General features: G+C 43.8%; 1 protein-coding gene across 1 annotated transcript in view; it reads left to right on the top strand.

Annotated features, from left to right (window-relative positions):
- Positions 1-14,777, top strand: part of TTC4 (tetratricopeptide repeat domain 4) — a 30,504-nt gene extending 15,727 nt beyond the window's left edge. Inside the window, exons 6-11 of the mRNA XM_082265274.1 lie at positions 1,745-1,869; positions 2,712-2,798; positions 11,148-11,344; positions 11,449-11,533; positions 13,732-13,814; positions 14,642-14,777. Coding sequence (XP_082121400.1) covers positions 1,745-1,869; positions 2,712-2,798; positions 11,148-11,344; positions 11,449-11,533; positions 13,732-13,814; positions 14,642-14,744 — 680 coding nt within the window. The 3' untranslated portion in view covers positions 14,745-14,777. The remainder of the gene's footprint in view (positions 1-1,744; positions 1,870-2,711; positions 2,799-11,147; positions 11,345-11,448; positions 11,534-13,731; positions 13,815-14,641) is intronic.
- Positions 14,778-22,425: the final 7,648 nt, after the last annotated feature.

Genomic DNA, 22,425 nt, shown 5'->3' on the forward strand with positions numbered 1-22,425 from the left:
AACTTTGTGTTTCCTGTGTATTGTATTCTTTATATACATAAATTCATACAGGCTCCATTAAAGGCCAGTAACATTGTCACTAACATTTGGCTGTGGGTTCCTTAGAAGAATACAGTGCATCCGGAAAGTATTTACAGCGCTTCACTTTTTCCACATTTTGTTATGTTACAGCCTAATTCCAAAATGGATTCAATTCTCTGTTGTTGTAAAAATTCTACAAACGATACCCATAATTACAACATGAAGTTTGATTGAAACCCTTGCAAATTTATTAAAAAAAATAAAAAACAAAAAAAATCCCATGTACATAAATATTCACAGCCTTTGCCATGACACTCGAAATTGAGCTCAGGTGTATCCTGTTTCCACTGATCATCCTTGAGATCTTTCTACAACTTGATTGGAATCCACCTGTGGTAAATTCAGTTGATTGGACATGATTTTGGAAAGGCACACACCTGTGTATATGTAAGGACCCACAGTTAACAGTGCATGTCAGAGCACAAACCAAGCCATGAATCCAAGGAATTGTCTGTACACCTCTGAGACAGGATTGTATCGAGGCACAGATCTGGGGAAGGGTACAGAATAATGTCTGCAGCATTGAAGGTCCCAATGAGCACAGTGGCCTCCGTCATCCATAAATAGAAGACGTTTGGACCCACCAGGACTCTTCCTAGAGCGGGCTGCCTGGCCAAACTGAGCAATTGGGGGGAGAAGGACCTTAGGGAGTTGACCAAGAACCCAATGGTCACTCTGACAGAGCTCCAGCGTTTTTATGTGGAGAGAGGAGAACCTACCAGAAGAACAACCATCTCTGCAGCACTCCAGCAATCAGGCCTGTATGGTAAAATGGCCAGACAGAAGCCACTCCTCCAGTAAAAGGCACATGAACTCTGAGACCATGAGAAACAAAATTCTCTGGTCTGGTGAAACAAAGATTGAACTCTTTGGCCTGAATGGCAAGCATCATGTCTGAAGGAAACCAGGCACCTCTCATCACCTGGCCAATAGCATCCCTACAGTAAAGCATGTTGGTGGCAACTGGGAGACTAGTCAGGATCAAGGGAAAGATCAATGCAACAATGTACAGAGACATCCTTGATGAAAAGCTGTACCAGAGCACTCTGGACCTCAGATCGGGGAGAAGATTAATCTTCCAACAGGACAACAAGACCCTAAGCACACAGCCAAGATAACAAAGGAGTGGCTACGGGACAACTCTGTGGATGTCCCTGGGTGGTCCAGACTTGAACCCGATTGAACATCTCTGGAGAGATCTCAAAATGGATTTGCAAAGAAGATTGGTAGAAACTGCCCAAAAATAGGTGTCCCAAGCTTGTAGCATCATTGTAGCATCATACTCAAAAAAGATTTGAGGCTGTAATTGGTGCCAAAGGTGCTTCAACAATGTATTGAGCAAAGACTGTGAATACTTATGTACATGGGATATTTTTATTTTTAATAAATTTGCAAAAATTTCAAATAAACTTCTTTCACATTGTCATTATGGGGTATTGTTTGTAGAAGTTTGAAAATAATGAATTTAATCCATTTTGGAATAAGGCTGTAAAATGTGGAAAAAGTGAAGCGCTGTGAATACTTTCCAGGTGCACTGTATATGAAGAATGCAGGAAATTCATATTCCAGCAATACCCCGGTGGTCAGGATGCGACAGTCCCAGGAAGACAGACAACAAACAAAGGTTTGCCCTTGTACTGACCATTTTTCTGCTGTATTTCAGGTGTTTTATGCTACATGGAAATAAAGAATTATTTAGAAGCTTTGAAGTGGTGCGATGAAGGTTTACGGATCAACCCAAGTGAGAAAAAGCTGGTGGAAACCAGAACAAAGGCAGATAAACTGCAGGTGAGAGGCGTGTGTAATCTGCAGGCTGTAGTACCTCTTCTGGGATGAGACAGTTGGAGGACAATGGCAGCTTTGAAGCTTTGTATTTTGGTGCCATTATAAAGAAGACAGTGAGTGCTCTCATTTATCCAGCTCATGGTCTAGCTGGTAGTATTTGTTCTGTAATATCTAGCTGGTAGACGTGTTCTGTAATGTTGAAAAGTTTTCACGGCTCATCCAAGCCACTTCTTCAGTTCTAATGAGTATTGGGAAGACACCTAAATCTAATGACAATAGAATGTGTCATAGGAGATGCTGATTGTCCAAGAACAGGATGGGAGGCATAAAAGTTGTGGAACCACCTAGTTCTATGCCATTATGAAATGGTCTGTTTCCAGAAAGAACCCAGCCTCTTTGTCTTTACAATGGGACTACCATACAGATGGAGGATGCACCTTTTATTCAAGGACCTAACCAGTGAGCTGTTGAAAGCCCTTTCTAAAGCTTTGTTCTCACAGCCAGGTCCTGCTTTACTCCTGATTCTTGTTTGTTTGCTATATTGCCTATCCATCATTTTGACTGCTATTGGACATCCTGAAGCTTTAAAACTTCCTGTATCCTATTGAGGACATTGGTGTCACCCCTCTATGTTTATGTTAATGTTTTCAGTGTTGCTTTGTTATAAAACTGAGGCATACTGGTAGTAGAATGGGTTGTCCTGTGCTGGCCTATAGTTTGTATGCCAGAGTCAAAAAATCCTGTAGGTAACAGTTTAACCTAATGATATAGGACGTCCTGTGTCCATCAGTGGACTACAGGAAAAGGAGTTTACAGTGAATACCAAAGTCTTATTCTATTTACAGAGGACAGCAGACAGAGATGCCAGGAAAATGAAACAGACTGAAAAGAAGAAACAGACAGAAAAGAATCTTCTGCTCAATGCCATTAAGGTATGTAATTATTATTATTATTATTATTATACAGGATTTATATAGCTCCAACAGTTTGCGCAGCACTTAACAAAATGAAGGCAGACATTACAGTTACAATACAATTTGGAACAAAAGGAATCAGAAGGCCCTGCTCGTTAGAGCTTACAATCTAAAAGGGAGGGTCAGTTGATACAAAAGGCAATAGCTGTGGGGGATGAGCTGATGGAGCAAGTGAAACAGTGTTATTAGTTAGTAGCCGGGTAGGTTCTTTAAAGAGAAGGGTTTTCAGGGATCGGCTAAAGATGGATAGATTAGGGGACAGTCGGACAGATTGGGGTAGAGAGTTCCAAAGAATGGGAGAAGCTCTGGAGAAATCCTGGAGGCGAGCATGGGAAGAGGTGACAAGGGAGCTAGAGAGCAGGAGGTCTTGGGAGGACCGAAGAGAGCGGCTTGGTTGATATTTTGAGATCAGGTTAGTGATGTAGCTGGGGGCAGAGTTGTGGATGGCTTTGTAAACTATTGTTAGCACTTTGAATTTTATTCGTTGGGTGAGTGGAAGCCAGTGAAGGGATTGGCAGAGAGGGGTGGAGGACACTGAACGGTTGGTAAGGTGGGTAAGTCTTGCAGCAGCATTCATTATGGATTGTGTATGTAATCTAAAGAGTTTTTTTTTTTTTTTTTTGAGGAGTAGGGGGAGAAATTATTTAGTGTTAAAGTTTACCAGTTTTTCATTTATTGCCTCAAGTTCCCAGCAGCTGCTCTAATCACTGCTGGTTTTAGAGAAGATTTTTTAGAAGATACAGTTGGTTTTAAAGCGTAAGTAAACCATATGTTTTAACAGTTTCAAAAAACAGTTACATTCCCGGCACATGCCGGGAAAGTAACTGTCACATTGTTTGTGCTCTGAACTAAACTGTCAAACCGTTCAATGGCTGGTGCCATAACTGATCACATGTACAGCATCATGGTAGTTGAAGATTGCAACTGGCCAAGATGGCAGCTTCCTTGATTGAAAACAAAGAGGGTTTACTTGCACTTTAAATCTGGAAATCCAACTTATAACAACTTATTTTTATGCAATAGGAAACAGTTATTTAAGTATTTCTTAAAGCGGAGTTCCACCCAAAAGTGGAACTTCCGTTTTAGGTAGTAATAACCCCCTGACATGCCACATTTGGCATGTCATTTTTTTGGGGGGGGAGCGGGTACCTAGTTTTGACAGGTACCTGCTCCCACTTCTGCTCGGAGCGCCACGGCGCCCTGAACAGAAGTTCTCCTCTCCCCCTCCCTCCCTGCAATCTTCTGGGACATGTCAGAGGTCCCAGAAGATTGTCGGACAATCAAGACACGCAGCGCAACTCGCGCATGCGCAGTGCGTACCCGGCTGTGAAGCTGCAAACTGTCACAGCCGGGTGCCCACACCAGTGATGCCGGCACGGCCGAGACCAGAGGGAAGAGGATCGAGGCTTCGGGCGGCCGCATTTGCTGGACCGTGGGACAGGTGAGTGAAAAGGCTGGAACTCCGCTTTAAGCCCTGGTTCACACACCGCATTTCTGTTGAAATCACATGTGATTCTTTGCATTGCAATTGCAGTGCACCCACACAAAGGTGCAGGCACCATTTTTTCCACATTTGAAACTGATTGCATGAGTGTTCACACCCATACCATCCGATTCAACACTGCGTTTTAAACTGTTTTTGGGGTGTCAACTTAACATAGACACTCGCATCGGTTCACATAAACTGAGTGTGATCGTGATGCGGTGCGTAGGTAAAAAATATATATTGTTTTTACCCACATCTGGAAGGTTACTAGACAAACAAAATCTGCAAACAACCAAAGTCATGTGGTACTGGTGTAGAATAAAGTAAAAATAGGGGGAAAAAAAACCTAATAGAGCGTGGTATGTCCTGTCTTTCCAGTGTCCCATATTTCTGTCTGCTTCTAAGTTATTGTTTGCTTCTGCAAAGGTTAATCAGCAGTACCTGGCACACTTAACCCTGACAGGGCTAGTTCACACCATGCCAAGTGACCTGCATTTTTCTGCACTGGATAAATGCAAGTCATGGATAGTCACATAGAAAACAAGGGCTTTCTGTGTGCTTTGTTTGCACCGCAATACACATTAATGCATATAAATGCGCACATTACTGCACATGAGTTTTCAGTGCATTTTTATGTGCAGCATGGTATGTAAGGACACCAAGTAATGCCCCTTTCCCATTTCCCCAGGCCATTGTGTTAAAGGTATTGTAAAGGCAAAGGGTTTTATCTTAATGCATTCTATGCATTAAGATAAAAAAAAAAACCTTCTGTGTACAGCAGCCCCCCTAATACTTACCTGAGCCCATCTTTATCCAGCGATGTTGTAAGAGTGTCTCAGCTGCCCGGGACTCTTCCTCCCTATTGGGTGAGACAGCAGCGTGGCGCGATTGGCTCCTGCTTCTGTCATTAAAAGACAGTCAGCCAATCAGGAGAGGGCTGGTCGCAGCTCCGTGTCAGAATAGACATAGGGAGCTGTGACTCAGCTCAGGTGCCCCCACAGCAAGCTGCTTGCTGTGGGGGCACTCAACAAGAGGGAGGGGCCCGGAGCACAGAAGAGGGACCCAAGAAGAGGAGGATCCGGGCTGCCCTGTGCAAAACCAACTGCACAGAGGAGGCAAGTATAACATTTAAAAAAAACAAACAAAAAAAAAAGAGACTTTGCAATCACTTTAATTCCCGGGTCACACTTGTGCGATGCGGGAAGGCTGCGAATTCGCAGCCTGTTCCCGCATCGCAAACCCACATCTGGCAGTTCACACTGCCATATGCGATACGCAGGGGGTGTCAATTAAATGTTAACGACACCCCCAGTTTGATCGCATATCGCAGTGCGATCTGACAGTTCGCACAGGATCGGATCGCACAAGTTACATAGTTACATAGTTAGTGAGGTTGAAAAAAGACACCAGTCTATCCAGTTCAACCTATGATGTGTGTGCGTGTTTGCTTTTAACCGTACATTGTATACCCCTGTATGTTGTGGTCTCTAAGGTGCCCATCTAACAGTTTTTTGAAACTATCAATGCTCCCTGCTGATACTACTGCTTGTGGAAGAGAATTCCACATCCTTACTGCTCTTACAGTGAAGAACCCCTTACGCATTTTAAGGTTAAACCGCCTTTCCTCTAGTTTTAGTGAGTGGCCACGTGTCTTATTGCATCTCCTTTCTCTGAATAGTTTGTTCCTTATGCTAGGGTCGCCAGTACAGTATTTGTACATTGATATCATATCCCCCCTCAATCGTCTCTTCTCCAGAGAGAATAAGTCCAGTGCTTGTAGTCTTTCCTCATAGCTGATGTCCTCCATTCCCCTAATTATTTTTGTTGCCCTTCTCTGGACTCTCTCCAGTTCCAGCACATCCTTCCTGAGGACCGGTGCCCAGAACTGGACAGCATACTCCAGATGTGGCCGGACCAGAGTCTTGTAGAGTGGGAGAATAATCTCTTTATTTCTGGAGTGAATCCCCTTTTTTATACATCCCAGTATTCTGTTGGCTTTACTTGCAGCGGCTTGGCATTGCATGCCACTGCCAAGCCTGTTGTCTACCAGTACCCCCAGGTCCTTTTCCATCCTAGACTCACCCAGAGGTTCCCCCCCTAGTGAGTAGCTTGCTTTCTGGTTTTTGGCCCCCAAGTGCATTACTTTACATTTTTCAACATTAAACTTCATCTGCCATGTAGTTGCCCACCCCGTTATTTTGTTCATGTCCGCTTGTAAGGTTTCCACATCCTGCATAGAAGATATTGGCATGCTTAGTTTAGTATCATCCGCAAATACCGAGATTGTGCTAGATATCCCCTCCTCTAGATCATTTATGAATTAATTAAACAGGATTGGTCCCAGGACAGAACCCTGGGGGACCCCACTTTCCACACCCGCCCAATCTGAGTACTCCCCATTAATCACCACCCTTTGCAAACTCCCCTGGAGCCAGTTCTCTATCCAGGTACTCACCTTCTGATCCATACCTGCCTTCCTTAGTTTGTACAGTAAGCGTTTGTGGGGAACGGTGTCAAAGGCCTTTGCAAAGTCCAGATACACCACATCCACAGGCTTACCTTTATCTAGGTGGCAGCTCACTTCATCGTAGAAGGTTAATAGATTGGTTTGGCAAGAACGATTTTTCATAAATCCATGCTGATTGCTACTAATAATACAGTTTTCATTACTAAAGTCTTGTATGTGGTCCCTTAACATCCCCTCCAAAATCTTGCAGACTACAGATGTTAGGCTGACCGGCCTATAGTTACCCGGGATACACCTCGGCCCCTTTTTAAATATTGGTACCACGTTGGCTTTTTTCCAATCAGCTGGCACCATACCCGTCTGTAAACTATCCTTAAAGATCAAGAATAATGGTCTGGCAATCGCCTGGCTGAGCTCTTTAAGAACCCTCGGGTGCAAGCCATCCGGTCCCGGTGATTTATTTATGTTAAGTTTCTCTAGTTTAGTTCTAAGTCTATCTTCAGTTAGCTATGGCGGCACTTCCTGAGGTGTATTATTTAGTCCGGCCTTACAAGCTAGGTCCGTGTAGCCCTCCGATTCTTTTGTGAAGACTGAAGAGAAGAAATGATTTAACACTTCCGCCTTTTCTCTGTCCTCAGTGGCCATATTTCCTTTGTCATCTTTTATGGGGCCAATGTGTTCTGGCCTCGCTTTCTTACTGTTTATATACTTAAAGAACTTCTTGGGGTTCTTTTTACTCTCTTCCGCTATATGTCTCTCGTGTTCTATTTTAGCCGCCCTGATTTCGTCTTTACATTTCTTATTACACTCTTTGTAGTGCTTAAATGCTGCCAATGACCCCTCAGTCTTGTATTTTTTGAAGGCCTTTTCTTTAGCACTAATATACATTTTTATGTTGGAGTTTAGCCACCCAGGGTTTAGTTTTGCTCTTTTAAATTTATTTCCCTTTGGAATGCACTGGTCAATCCCCTTGTTAAGTATGCTCTTGAAGCACTCCCATTTTTCCTCCGTGTTCTTTGTTCCCAGGGTTCTATCCCATTTGATATTTTCTAGCAGCGAGCGCAGTTTTGGGAAATTGGCTCTTTTGAAATTCAGTGTCCTTATATTACCCCTCTGCTTCCTATAACTGTAATTAATACTGAAACTTATTGACCTATGGTCACTGTTTCCTAAGTTGTCCCGTATTTCTATATCCGTGAGCAGGTCTGTATTGTTGGTAATCAGTAGGTCAAGTACCGCATCTTTTCTCGTCGGTGCATTAACCATCTGACCCATGAAATTGTCTTGCAAAACATTTACGAACTGCCTAGCCTTGGCTGAGTGTGCGGTTCCTTCTGCCCAGTCTATATCTGGATAATTAAAGTCCCCCATTATAATGACATTTCCCATCCTTGCTGCCAATCCTATCTGTAAAATGAGGTCCGCCTCCCCCTCCTCCCTCAGGTTGGGGGGCCTATAGCATACGCCCAATATTACCTTCCCCACAGTGCCTTCCCTTTGAAGTTCTACCCATAGGGATTCTGCCTCGTCCTTAGCTCCATTATTAATATCATCCCTCATATTTACCTGTATACTGTTCTTAATATACAGACATACACCTCCCCCTTTTTTACCCTCTCTATCTCTGCGATAAAGGGAATACCCCTGAATGGTCGCCATCCAATCATGAGAGCTGTCAAACCAAGTCTCTGAAATCCCCACAAAATCTAAGTCCTCCTCAAACATCAGCAGCTCCAGCTCTCCCATCTTGTTGGCCAGGCTTCGGGCATTGGTATACAAGCCTCGTAATTTTGATCGGTTACATATATCCTCCTTTGATGTTTTTAGGCTGCTCTCCTGATTTTGCCCCATACCCACCCTGGGTATAGGAGCTCCGAGCACCCTACCGCTATCACCCCCAATTCTGCCCTCTGAAACTTGCTTTCCACTGGCTAATTCTACATCTGTACCCTCCCCCCCATTGCCTTGTTTAAAAGCCCCTCTAACTTTGTGGCCATCCTCTCACCCAGTACGGCTGCACCCACCCCATTTAGGTGCAATCCGTCCCTACCAAAGAGCCGGTGGCCGACTGAAAAGTCGGCCCAGTTCTCCAGGAACCCGAAACCCTCCTTACTACACCAGCTCCTCAGCCACTCGTTAACTTCCCTAATCTCCCGCTGCCTCTCTGGTGTGGCTCGAGGTACAGGTAGTATTTCGGAAAATACTACCTTGGAGGTCCTTCTCCTCAACTTAGCGCCTAAGTCCCTGAAATAGTTTAGGACTCTCCGTCTTCCTCTGCCTATGTCATTGGTACCCACGTGTACCATGACAGCTGGGTCTTCCCCAGCCCCACCCAGTAATCTGTCCACCCGATCCGCGATGTGCCGAACCCGAGCGCCCGGCAAACAACAGACTGTTCGGCGCTCACGGTCTTTGTCACAGATTACACTATCTGTCCTTCTAATAATTGAGTCCCCTACCAGCAGCACCTGTCTTTCCTTTCCCTTTCTCCCAGCCTCACTGGAGGAGTTCTTCCCCTGGCAGCTAGGGGCATCCCTCTGCTCCAGCAATGCTGGTCCCTGACTGGTTTCCCCAAAATCACACAACGGGGCGTATTTATTGGGGTGCTCCAGCCCAGGATCAGCCTCCTTGCCTTGTCCCCTTCTACCCCTCCTAACTGTCACCCCTCTAAACTGCTCTGATGCCTGCACCTCCGATACTCCGCCCACCTCTGTGCAGACCCCTGCCTGCACCTGACTGGTACGATCCTGGCTCTCCTCCGGTATGGACATTCGTCTCAGTGTTGCCAGCTGCTTCCCTAGATTCAGGACCTGAGCTTCCAGGGAAGCAACGTGCTTACATCTTGCGCATTTGTATTCGCCCTCGATCACATGTCTGAGGAACGCATACATATTACAAGATGTACACCGAGGCGCATCTCCACACCCACCGGGCATTGTACCTACTAATCTAATCTAATGGGGATTCAGTGATTTAAGTCTATCCTATGTGGCTATTTCCTGGCTTCCTAACTCTACCTTCTCACCCTCTGGTACTCCGCTTCACTCACTTGACACTCAGTTGTACAATACTCACAATCTCACAGCCCGGTCAGTCGCACAACACTGCCAGTCGCACAACACTCACAGTCTCACAGCCGGGTTCAGTCGCACCACACTCACAATCGCACAGTCCGGTCAGTCGCACCACACTCACAATCGCACAGCCTGGTCAGTCGCACAACACTCTCAGTTGCCCAACACTCAGTCGCACGACACTCACCAGTCGCAAAGACACTCACCAGTCGCAAAGACACTCACCAGTCGCAAAGACACTCACCAGTCGCAAAGACACTCACCAGTCGCAAGGACACTCACCAGTCGCAAGGACACTCACCAGAACCACTGTGCGATCCGATCCTGATGCGGCTGAAAAAAAAGAGTCATGTGCAACTTTTGTGCGGGTGCAGTACGAATTTAGCCATACAAAGTGTATGGCTGAATTCGCACCGCACATCCGATCGCATGTAATGAAGGAGCATAGGCGTGCGCACAGGGTGTGCCGGGTGTGCCTGGGCACACCCTAATCACCTAGGGCACATTAGCATTATCGCTCTGTTTGCCAGTGAGGAGATGGGAAAGATCTCCCTCGGACCTGCTCTGCCATAAGAGAAGTGCCACACACTTCTATTTCACTTTGCCAGCAGGGAGAGTAATGTACCGGGGCCATATACATGTAGGCAAACACATTCATGTGTATTTAAACTTTGGGGTGCACACCCTAATGCAACAGGCTGCGCACACCTATGTGAAGGAGTAGAGCGCTCCGATATTACATGCGATCGCCGCACGCGCTATAGTGTGAACCGGCACTAAAGCAGCACATTCATTATAAATAGGCCCGAAAACTCTTTATTTTTTAATGCAATGTGTACTTTAACATGATGGGTGCTTTTCTAAACAAATGGTACAGTAATATACCAAAATTCATGTGTTAACCTGTGCTAAACAATGCAATTTAGCGCTCATTAATGCAAAGCAGGCCTAAGGTTTGGAGGGATTACATTAGAAATTTATCCCTCCAAACACTTTATTTGCATGGGCAATTATCTGCTTCTGAATTTCTTTTCTGCCTTATACAAGTCCAATTTGAATGCAAAGGAAATTTGATTTCGATCAAAAGCAACTCATAAACTAAGCATTCACATCAGAAGTGAGCCAATAGCAGATCAAATCAACTTTTAAACGAGTGTCAAAGCAAGAAAACCGATTTCCACATTGGTTTGTTTGTGAGCCTGAAGCCCATGTACACAATCCATTACCATTGCAACTGTTATTATAGTCATGTACTCTGTTTTTTTAATTTTTCAATATAGTCTCGAGGGATAAGGTTGCAAAAACATAAAAGCGATGATGACGAAGAGACACCTTATTATAGTATTGCTTCCTCAGAAAATGCAACAGGAGCTCAGGTGTTTTTGAATGAGAATGGTCGTCTTAGCTGGCCGGTGTTGTTTTTTTATCCAGAGCACAGTCAGACAGACTTTATCTCTGCTTTTCACGAGGACTCCAGGTAAATAACAACCGGAACTTCATTAAAGGGTCTAGTATCCTAGTCATTTCAACTTTTTCACAAGTATAACCTATGTCAAACATTGTATCAATTCTTCTTTTTAGGTTTCATGATCATTTAACAGCAATGTTCTCTGAGGATTTGCCCCCATGGGACACAGAAAGAAAATACTTTGCTTCAAATCTAGAGGTCAGTGCATTAGAGACAAAGTGAACATTTCTACAGATGTTTCAAGAACACATCTAGGAATCTCTGTTTTCATCTTAACTGTCCCTTTAACAAAACCATCTGAAATTTCAGATAAATTTGCATATTTATGGCTTAGGCAGAATGTGCAGTTTTGAAATGATGTATTTATATTTAGGCTGGCTATAGATGGATCGCAGTCTGCTGTAATGGCCAAATGTCCTACTATGGACATTCCCGTTTGTAAGAAGTCGATCTAATAATAAACGGGCTTGTTGTAAAATGTTTGTACTATTAGAGTTGCAGCCAATTCCTCTATCTACCTCACTTGTGTGGATGGGGTAATCAGTTTTTCCATGTATGACCAGCTTTACAGAATGTTCATTATCTATACTGTAGCTCATTTGGAGTTCCTCATTTGCATTATCTTGTTATTTTCATTTATTCCATGTCTATCATTTTTAGCAGATAATCTTTATATTCTTTGTATTTAACCACTTAAGCCCCGGAGGATTTGGCTGCTCAAAGACCAGGGCCTATTTTGCGATTCGTGACTTTAACGGACAATTACACGGTCTCTCAACGCTGTACCCAAATGAAATTGACGTCCTTTTTTTCCCATAAACAGGGCTTTCTTTTGGTGGTATTTTATCAACAGAATAAAATAGAGATTATTGCGCTAACTTAAAAAATGTAAGCAGCTGACATCAATCACTGAACTAAGGAGAGTGATAAATCAATACAAATACAAAAATATGTGCAGCGCTAGAAGAAAAAAATTCCCAACAAAATAAATTGTCCAATCGCAGGAAGCATTCCACAAGTAACATAAACAATGGATGGTGAGAAAAAGTCCAATATATAATGGTGCAAATCATATATAAGTGCAGCAAATCCCGTCACCAGTGAAGGTAGAAATATATTGCGCTCACCAGATGGATGGGACCCCAAAACACCTTATAGTGTAGGAGTCAAACAGGCTTAAGAATGATGGAGTGTCCCCACAGATTTTTCACCGATTCCAACGGCACCCATGCAAATCTCCGGTAGATGAAATAATTCAGAGATTCCCCTTCCACATGGTGGGTGGTAAAACCGAAAAAAATGGAGGGACATATAGCGTAATATTGCTAAAATCAATTTAATATCAATAAAGCTGATACACTTACAGACATCCGTGAAAGACAGGCATATAAGATGTAAAACAGCTGGGCTGACCAAGTCCTCTTCTTTGGTATTTTATCACCTGTACGATTTTTTTTATAAACAAAAAAAGAGCGTCAATTTTGAAAAAATATTTTTCACATTTTTTTATATGAAATTGCCCCCCAAAAAAATGTAAAAATCTAAATTTTTTTAACGTTTTAGGCCAATTTGTTTTCTGCTACATATTTTTGGTAAAAAAAAAATCGCAATAAGCGTATTTTGATTGGTTTGCGCAAAAGTTATTGCGTTTACTAACTAAGGGAAAGATTTATGTCATTTTTATTGTTTTTTTTTTTTTTTTTCTTAACTAGTAATGGCGGCGATCTGCGTTTTTTTTTTTTTTTTTTTTTTTTTTTGCGTGTCTGCGACATTGCGGCGGACAGATCGGACCCCTGACTAACATTTTTGACACTTTTGGGGGTATCAGTGACATTGCTACAGTAATCAGTGCTATACATATGCACTGTTACTGCAAAAATGACACTGGCAGGGAAGGGGTTAACTTTATTAGTGATCGAGGGGTTAAGTGTGTCCCTAGGGGCATGATTCTAACTGTCATGGGGCGTGGCTTGTCATGTAACCACAGAGACATAGGATCCTACATAGCAGGATCGTATAGTCTCTGTTGTTACACCAGGGAGAATGACAGATGGCTGTGTTTACATCAGCTGCCTGCCTTTCTCCCTCTCCAGCGGGAGATCGCGAGTGGCCGGCGGACATCGGAGCCGCCGGTCACTCGCGCGGGGATGTGAGGGAGCGCGCCTCCGGCGACACACGCTCGCCCCCTAGAGGCTCGTGGGCTAGCGACGTACCGGTACGTCGCTTTGCCCAGGAGGGGCTGACCGCCGCAGTATATGTACTTGCGGCGGTCGGCAAGTGGTTAATCAAATACTTAATGTAAGCAGTATTCACATTATTCTGTACAAGCATTTCTAACACCTTACATTATTCTGGTGGCTTAATGGACATAAGTAATCGTGTACCTGTCTGTATAGGTTTACTTTGAGGATGAAGACTCTGAGTGTTTCTACCAAGTGAATCCAGACAACACATTGCTGGAAACCATGCAGCACAGCAGGTGAGATGACTAAGGGGTGCCATCAATTTCATAGTTTATGAGCTATTGCTGCCTTCATTGTCTAGTCCAGTGTTTCTCAACTCCGGTCCTCAGGGCACACGAACAGGCAAGATTTTAAGTGTTACCTTGGGGAGATGCAAACTAGAATACTGCAGTCACTGAGCAGCAAATGATATCACCTGTGATGTATTTCAGTTTTCTTGCAAACCTGGCCTGTTAGTGTGCCCTGAGGACCGGAGTTGAGACCGGAGACGAATCTGCTAGTAGCAATCGGCTCTGAGCAAGAGGGTTTGCCCTCGAAACGCATCAGCCATAGCAGATTCGTGCCGACACTAGCACGCTATCCAGCACCGTGAAGTGCCTTGGCTACCTTGGAGATCTTTTGTCTGATCAAGTTTACCTGTGTGCTTTCTACAATTGTTTGTGAGTATAATGTATATTATTTTGGATTTTAATAAATCTTTTTAGTGGTAATGCACAAGGTCGGTGCGCCCCTCTCTTGTTGTTTAGTGCTTTTTGGATACCCTTGGCCCTGAGGGAGCAGCAAGACCATAAGTGATGCCAACAAAGACCATTGAACATTAATCCTTCCCTCATCATATGCCGCTTGGAGCGCAGGAGAGTTTTTTAGCTTTGGAGATCCCGAGGATCTTCCTGGACTTACTGTAATTGTTCACACTGTGACCTCATTCACACTGAAGTCTGTCTGGTCCCATGCAAAAGATAAAGCTAATCTAAGATGGCTCACGCCTTTTATGGTCCCGTAAAATATTAATTTTGCTTCTGAAATCATATATTCAACCTGTCTTTGTATTTTATCTTTACAGATTTCGTGTGAAAGCTGGAACGCCATCATTTTTAATATTTGTAAAGCAATCTCCCTTCTGTAGGAAATACTTTTCAGATAAAAAATTACAGAGGATATGCTGATATTTAAATATAAACTATGAACTTTGACCTGGATGTAATGTGGGTCATGCTGGTTCTATTTTTAACACTTATTTGCTATCATGGACACTGCAGTACTTCTTGGCCTAACATTCAGCCTCAGTGGTTGCACCTGGTGTACATTACAAATAAAAACATACATTTTTTGATATAGAGGTTAGTTGTTGCTTGGCCACAAAAATATTTATCTTATCCTGACAGTGAATATACTGTATATGCGCGCTCGGATCCTGCATATGTGCGTAAGCTGTGATCAGCAGCTTTTTATCTCTGCACTGAGACAAGAGAACAGTGGAGGATTTTCTGAACATTTCCAGCTATATTGGTTTAGTTTTCCTTCAACATTGGTGTGCTGACCGTATCTGTTATGGCCCTTTTTTTCATTAGAATCCTGATAGTGAATCTCTGAGCAAGGAGAACTCAGGAATAAAAAGCAATAGTACCCAAATCATTTGACTTGGTATTCAGAGTGTCATATTTACTATTTTTGTATTATTAGATGAATGTAGTTCAGTGTGTATGTACAGCCACTAGTTTGTACCAAAGCTTTGGATAGAGAGAGGAAAGATTAGAACCTCTGTTGGGTTTTTAATGCTAACTGAAGCTCTGTTGGGCTTTCCATACACATTACAATTTTACCATACCAACTCTATACAATCAACTTTACATTTACCAATCAACTTTACATTTACCATACCAACTCTATTCAATCAACTTTACATTTACCATACCAACTCTATTCAATCAACTTTACATTTACCATATCCACTCTATACAATCAACTTTACATTTCCATACCAACTCTATACAATCAACTTTACATTTACCATATCCACTCTATACAATCAACTTTACATTTATCATACCAACTCTATACAATCAACTTTACATATACCATATCCACTCTATACAATCAACTTTACATTTACCATATCAACTCTATACAATCAACTTTACATTTACCATATCAACTCTATACAATCAACTTTACATATACCATATCCACTCTATACAATCAACTTTACATTTACCATATCAACTCTATACAATCAACTTTACATTTCCATACCAACTCTATACAATCAACTTTACATTTACCATATCAACTCTATGCAATCAACTTTACATTTACCATACCAACTCTATACAATCAACTTTACATATACCATATCCACTCTATACAATCAACTTTACATTTACCATATCAACTCTATACAATCAACTTTACATTTACCATATCAACTCTATGCAATCAACTTTACATTTACCATACCAACTCTATACAATCAACTTTACATTTACCATACCAACTCTATACAATCAACTTTACATTTACCATACCAACTCTATACAATCAACTTTACATTTACCATACCAACTCTATACAATCAACTTTACATTTACCATATCCACTCTATACAATCAACTTTACATTTACCATACCAACTCTATACAATCAACTTTACATTTACCATATCAACTCTATACAATCAACTTTACATTTACCATATCAACTCTATACAATCAACTTTTTACATTTACCAATCAACTTTAGATTTACAGTACCAACTCTATACAATCGACTTTACATTTACCAAAGTGTTTTCATTCCTGCCTGTGTTGCTTCGAGGGTTACTGTTACTTTCCATCTAGCAAAACAGTTCTCACCAGGACAAGAAGTGAAGAGAAATCTCTAAAATGGAGCCCCGGGTTAGCAATAAAACCTGACAAGTACTCTAATCTTTCTCCACTCTTTCAAGAACTAAAAGTTTGCCCTTCATTTTGCTAGCTCTACAAATTAAGAACTTTTAGTCTCTGTAAGAGAAAAATGATGTGTGTCTTATCTCTCATGCACACAACTGTATTTGATTTACACAGCATCTTGCCGACAGTGAGGATCTGCATACAAATGATTAAATGTGCTACAAGAGGTCATTGATTATTGGTGATTACTACCTTTGTCTCATAATAATGGAAATAAAACTAGAGTGTAGAGAGGCAAACAGGACTTTCATGGTATCACTTGTACAGATGATACACTAACAGATTAAAATTATGTGTATTTTATTACAAAAAAAAAGAAAATAACAAAATGAAAGCACTTCTACATACAAATATAGAAAAACATGGTTTAAAAACACGAGAGTGACTCCTTCAAAGAGACTAGGTCATAAGAAACAAATTCCCCTCTAAAATAAGGGGAAAACGACATTCATTGTTACACCAGTCTTTCTCAACATGTTTCGTGGGGTAACCGCTTCTTCAGGAGTTTGAGAAGGAGTGAGGATCTAAAAATAAACAGAAATACACGATAACATACAAATAATAAACAAATAAGGTATACGTGAGACCATTTGCATCCATATAACTATGCATGCACATGAGATCACACACAATCCAGCCAGTATAAATCTTCATATTCAATAAATTATAAATATTAACCTCAAGCAGTGCACCGTTACCCCCAACCAGGTAAAGACAAAGAAGGCCCCAATTCTCACCTTGCCCACACCCGAAGGGGGCAGAGGCACCAATACCACAGGTCTTGCCGGTGGATAGGTGGTAACAAAACAGTAGATCCTAGTATAATGGAAATGTGAACAATGACTAAGAATTTTGTATAAATTACTTCCTGAAAAGTGTGTAAACAACAGCATGATCCAAATACACACCTAATATAGAAACAGTGTAGTCTGAAACTGGCGGTGTATATTGATGGACAAAAGGTGGGTAGAGATGCTGGGTACTCCCAGAATAGGGTCACTAAGGCCTAAATGAAGCATGATGTCACTATATTATGTACAAATATCAGTGTGCATACATAAAATGCATTTAAGGGAAAAAAAAAAAAATGATGATGAAAGCTGCCTATCCTGCTCACCTCTCAGATTTAACTGGGGCTGAGTGAAGGGCCAGATCCACATCGAAGTACATGCATCAAGCTCCTAATAAACTCCAAAATTCTAGTCCTATTCGAAAACATTGTAGAACATAAGGATATAAAGCAGCCCCCAGCACACAGGATTTTAAGATAACAAATCCATTAACAGTAGCCACAGACGTCTTGATCTCCATCATAACACACAATAGAGCTACACAGTGGCATCTTACCCATCAATTCAAACTGTCCACATCACTGGCAGAATTATACATCAGGATGAGGGGTACCTATCCCCCTATTTATACAATTGAGATTGTGGTCGGCAGGTAACGTCACAAGACCCAGCTCCCAAGTGCACATGCGCCAAATCGGTGCATGCACACTGCCCCAGACCTCGCCATTGAGAAGGGACAGCAACCGCTTCACTGCTTGCCCGCAGCCAACAACTGCAAGTGGCACCCGGGGGCCGGCACATAAACTGCACCAATGGATTGAGACAATGCCGCCACCCAGTGCCACACAATGCAAGGGCCAACAGAACATTTAAAGTCCGAGGATGACAGGCATGTGGAAGCCACACACCCGCCGTGCAAAACTGCAAAAACCAGCACCCAACCCAACTAGAGCACAGTAAATGTCTGTGCCCGTTTTACCAATCTAAGGGTAGACCCGTGCACCACAAAAGGCCCATATAAAATAACTTTAAAGTGATTATAAAGTCTCGTGTTTTTTTTTTTCTTAAAAAAACAAAAACAAACATGTTATACTTACCTCCTCTGCAGTTGGTTTTGCGCAGAGCAGCCCTGATCCTCCTCTTCTCGGGTCCCTCGTTCCTGCTCCTGGCCCCTCCCTCCTACTAAGTACCCCCACAACAAGCAGCTTGCTATGTGGGCACCTGAGCCGAGCTGCAGCTCCATGTGTCCATTCAGACACACAGCTGCTGTTTGACCCCGCCCCCTCTCCTGATTGGCTCACTGAGTTTGATTGACAGCCACGGGGAGTCAATGGTGCCTCGCTTGTATCTCAGCCAATCAGGAGGGAGAGTCCCAGGACGGCCGAGGGACTCGTGGACATCGTTGGACAGAGAGGGGGCACAGGTAAGTATTAGGGGTGCTGGAGGGCTGCTACACACAGAAGACTTTAGGTGTCAACGAGTCTGTGGTAGTGAGCCCTTATAGATCCCCAGCTCAGGATTCCCCAGGGCGTGGAGTCTAAGCCCCAGCCTGCTTCTTCACCAGGGCCCCTGATGGTGGGGATGGACTTGCAGCAGACTGGAACCAGGTCGCGGCCCCCAGGTAGGCCCAGCTGAGGATGTGGAGACCGCTGGCGTGTGCAGGGTAAACAGGAGACTATAAGGAGATCCAAGAGACAAGCCGAGGTCAGGACAGGCAGCAGACGAACATAGACGGAGAAACGAAGCCGGGTCGGTACACAGGAGATCAGATACAATAGCCAAGGGATACACGGATGGGAGCTCAGAGAACAGCGATGTTGCTCAAGCAAGGAGCAGTGCGCTGAACATGTGTATATATAGGGAAGCATACAGGGAGGTGACCCAGGAAGTAATTGACAGGAACAGGATATAACCCACAGTGGAGCAGGTGACGCCCATAGAAGCCCAAACACCACATGTGAAGGGAGGCAAGGCAAGCACTGCAGCGAGGTAAGAATATACAGACAAAACTATAGGCTAACTTGTGACAGTACCCCCCCCCTCTTACGGGGCCTCCCCACCCGTTTGGGCCCAGCCTTGAGAGGAAACTTCTGATGAAAAAGTTTCACCAAACGAGGTGCAGAAACATCAGTGGAAGGAATCCAACATCTCTCCTCAGGACCATATCCTTTCCAGTCCACTAGATACAAGAGCCTCCCCCTGGAGAATTTGGAATCCAAGATTTGCTTGATTTCATACTGATCCGAAGTACTGGCTATTGGAGAAGGACGACGAATAGGACGAGAAAACCTATTAATGATGTATGGTCTAAGGAGAGAAACATGGAAAACATTGGGGATTTTTAGATGTGACGGGAGACGGAGCTTAAAAGCGACAGGGTTAACCTGGCAGAGGATTGTAAAGGGACCAATGAAACGGGGAGCAAACTTCCTAGAGGGTACCCTGAGACAGATATTATTGGTAGAGAGCCAAACCTTATCACCAGGGAGAATTTTGGGGCTCACACGGCGATGACGATCTGCAGCTACCTTGTACCTGGAAGCTGCCAGATGTAAATTCTTGGAAACATCTGCCTAGATAGAATTGAGAGACCGTTGCACCTCTGCGGCTGCCGGCACCTCAGCAGAGATCGGAACAGGAAATTGTACTGAAGGATGGCGTCCAAATACCGTGAAGAAGGGAGACTCACCAGTGCTGGCATTAGCATGGTTATTGAGGGCAAATTCTGCCCAGGGTAAAAGGTCTACCCAATCATCCTGATGGGCAGAAATGAAGGCACGAAGATACCGTTCCACATTCTGGTTAACCCTTTCCATTTGACTGCGGGTGAAAAGCTGAGGAGAAATCCAACTTGATTCCAAATGATGTGGCCAGGGCTCTCCAGAAGCGGGCCGTAAACTGAACTCCTCTATCTGAGACAATGTGTGAGGGTATACCATGGAGACGAAAGATTTCCCTAATGAAGATGGAAGCCAAAGTGACAGCAGAGGGTAGGCCTGGAAGTGGAGTTAAGTGACACATTTTAGAAAACCTGTCCACCACGGTGGAGCCCGCTGATGGGGGGTAGTTCTGATATAAAGTCCATAGAGATTCAGCGCCACGGTACATCTGGAACAGGTAGAGGTAACAGGAGACCTGCTGGAGCTGAAGTAGAAGACTTGGACTGCACGCAAATGGAGCAAGCCTGGACATATTCCTCAACATCCTTCCGGAGTGAGGGCCACCAGTAGTAACGCAGCAGGAAGGCACCGGTGCGTTGCACACCAGGATGTCCAGAGAGTTTAGAGTCATGTGCCCATTTGAGAAGCTTGGGGCGGAGGGAGGGCCTCACAAAGGTCTTTCCGGGAGGGATATGTGGAGACTGAAGGTGAGTGGAGGCCAGGAAACAATTGGCAGGAATAATATGTTCAGGTTCAATATGACACTCGGAGTCAGCAACGTCAAATGATCTGGACAAGGCATCCGCACGAGCATTCTTGGAGCCGGGCCGGAAGGTGATGTCAAAATTAAACCTGGCAAAAAAGAGAGCCTAAACCTGGCAAAAAAGAGAGCCTATCGTGCTTGCCTGGGATTTAAACGTCCGGCGGACTGCAGATACTGGAGGTTCTTATGATCGGTATAGATCAGAATACGATGAGGAGACCCCTCCAGTAGATGTCGCCATTCTTGCAGTGCCAGCTTGATAGCCAGAAGCTCCCGATCCCCGATGGTGTAATTTTTCTCTGCATCAGAAAACTTCTTCGAGAAAAAGGCACAGGGGCAGAGCTTACTGTCATGCCTTTGGAGAAGGATGGCCCCCACTTCCAAGGACGAAGCATCTACTTCCAAGAAGAAAGGCTGAAGAATGTCAGGACGTTTGAGAATAGATGCCGATAGGAAGGCCGATTTGAGCTTGTGGAAAGCCTCGACAGCTTCAGAAGGCCAGGTTCTGGCATTGGCACCCTTCCGGGTCAAGGAGGTAATGGGTGCCACCAGAGAGGAGTAATCAGGGATGAACTGGCGATAGAAATTGGGGAATCCAAAGAACAGTTGCGTAGCTTTTAGACCAGAAGGCTGAGGCCAGTTGGAGATGGCCTGAAGTTTGACAGGATCCATAAGCAGCCCTTTATCTGTGACTATATAGCCTAGGAAAGGAACTTGGGTTTGCTCGAAGAGGCACTTCTCCAACTTCACATACAACCGGTGGTCCCGAAGACGTTGAAGAACCGTACAAACATGCTGGCGATGAGTGTTCAAATCTGGAGAAAAGATGAGTATGTCATCCAGATACACGATGACACAAACGTATAGGAGATCAGAAAAATTTTAATTAACAAAGTTCTGGAAAACAGCTGGGGCGTTACACAAGCCAAAAGGCATTACGAGATATTCATAGTGCCCATCTCTGGTGTTAAAAGCGGTTTTCCATTCATCTCCCTCTCGAATCCTAATCAAATTGTATGCTCCACGGAGGTCCAACTTGGTGAAAATATGAGCATCTCTTAGCCTGTCAAAAAGTTCGGAAATCAAGGGTAAAGGGTACCGATTCTTAATGGTGATGGCATTGAGACCTCTATAATCAATGCAGGGCCGGATTGTACAATCCTTTTTCTCCACAAAGAAGAACCCAGCCCCAGCAGGAGAATTGGATTTACGTATAAATCCTTTCTGCAGATTTTCCTGGACGTACTTGGACATGGCTTGGGTCTCGGATGGAGAGAGGGTAGACTCTACCTCGGGGTGGTGAAGCCTCGGGTTGGAGGTCAATCGCACAGTCGTAGGGATGATGAGGAGGCAAACTGTCAGCAGCTTTTTTGCAAAAGACATCTTGGAAGGCCAGATACTGCCGAGGAAGAATTGGAGAGGTAGAGACCTCAGCCACAGGTACATGGAGAGGTGGAGACACCTTAGGGAGACAGGTCTGATGGCATTGCGACCCCCAAGATAACACTTGGCCAGAGTTCAAATCCAGATAAGGTGAGTGTTTCTTCAACCATGGAAGTCCAAGAATGATGGGACTAGAAGACTTGGGAAGTATCAGGAAAGAGACTTCCTCCCGATGAAGGACACCGACATGCATGGTGATGGAGGCTGTTCTGAAGCGTAGGGGTCCGAAGGCCAAGGTCGAG

The sequence above is a fragment of the Pelophylax lessonae genome (assembly GCF_965119305.1).
Source record: "Pelophylax lessonae genome assembly, chromosome: 8".
Classification (NCBI taxonomy): Eukaryota; Metazoa; Chordata; class Amphibia; order Anura; family Ranidae; genus Pelophylax; species Pelophylax lessonae.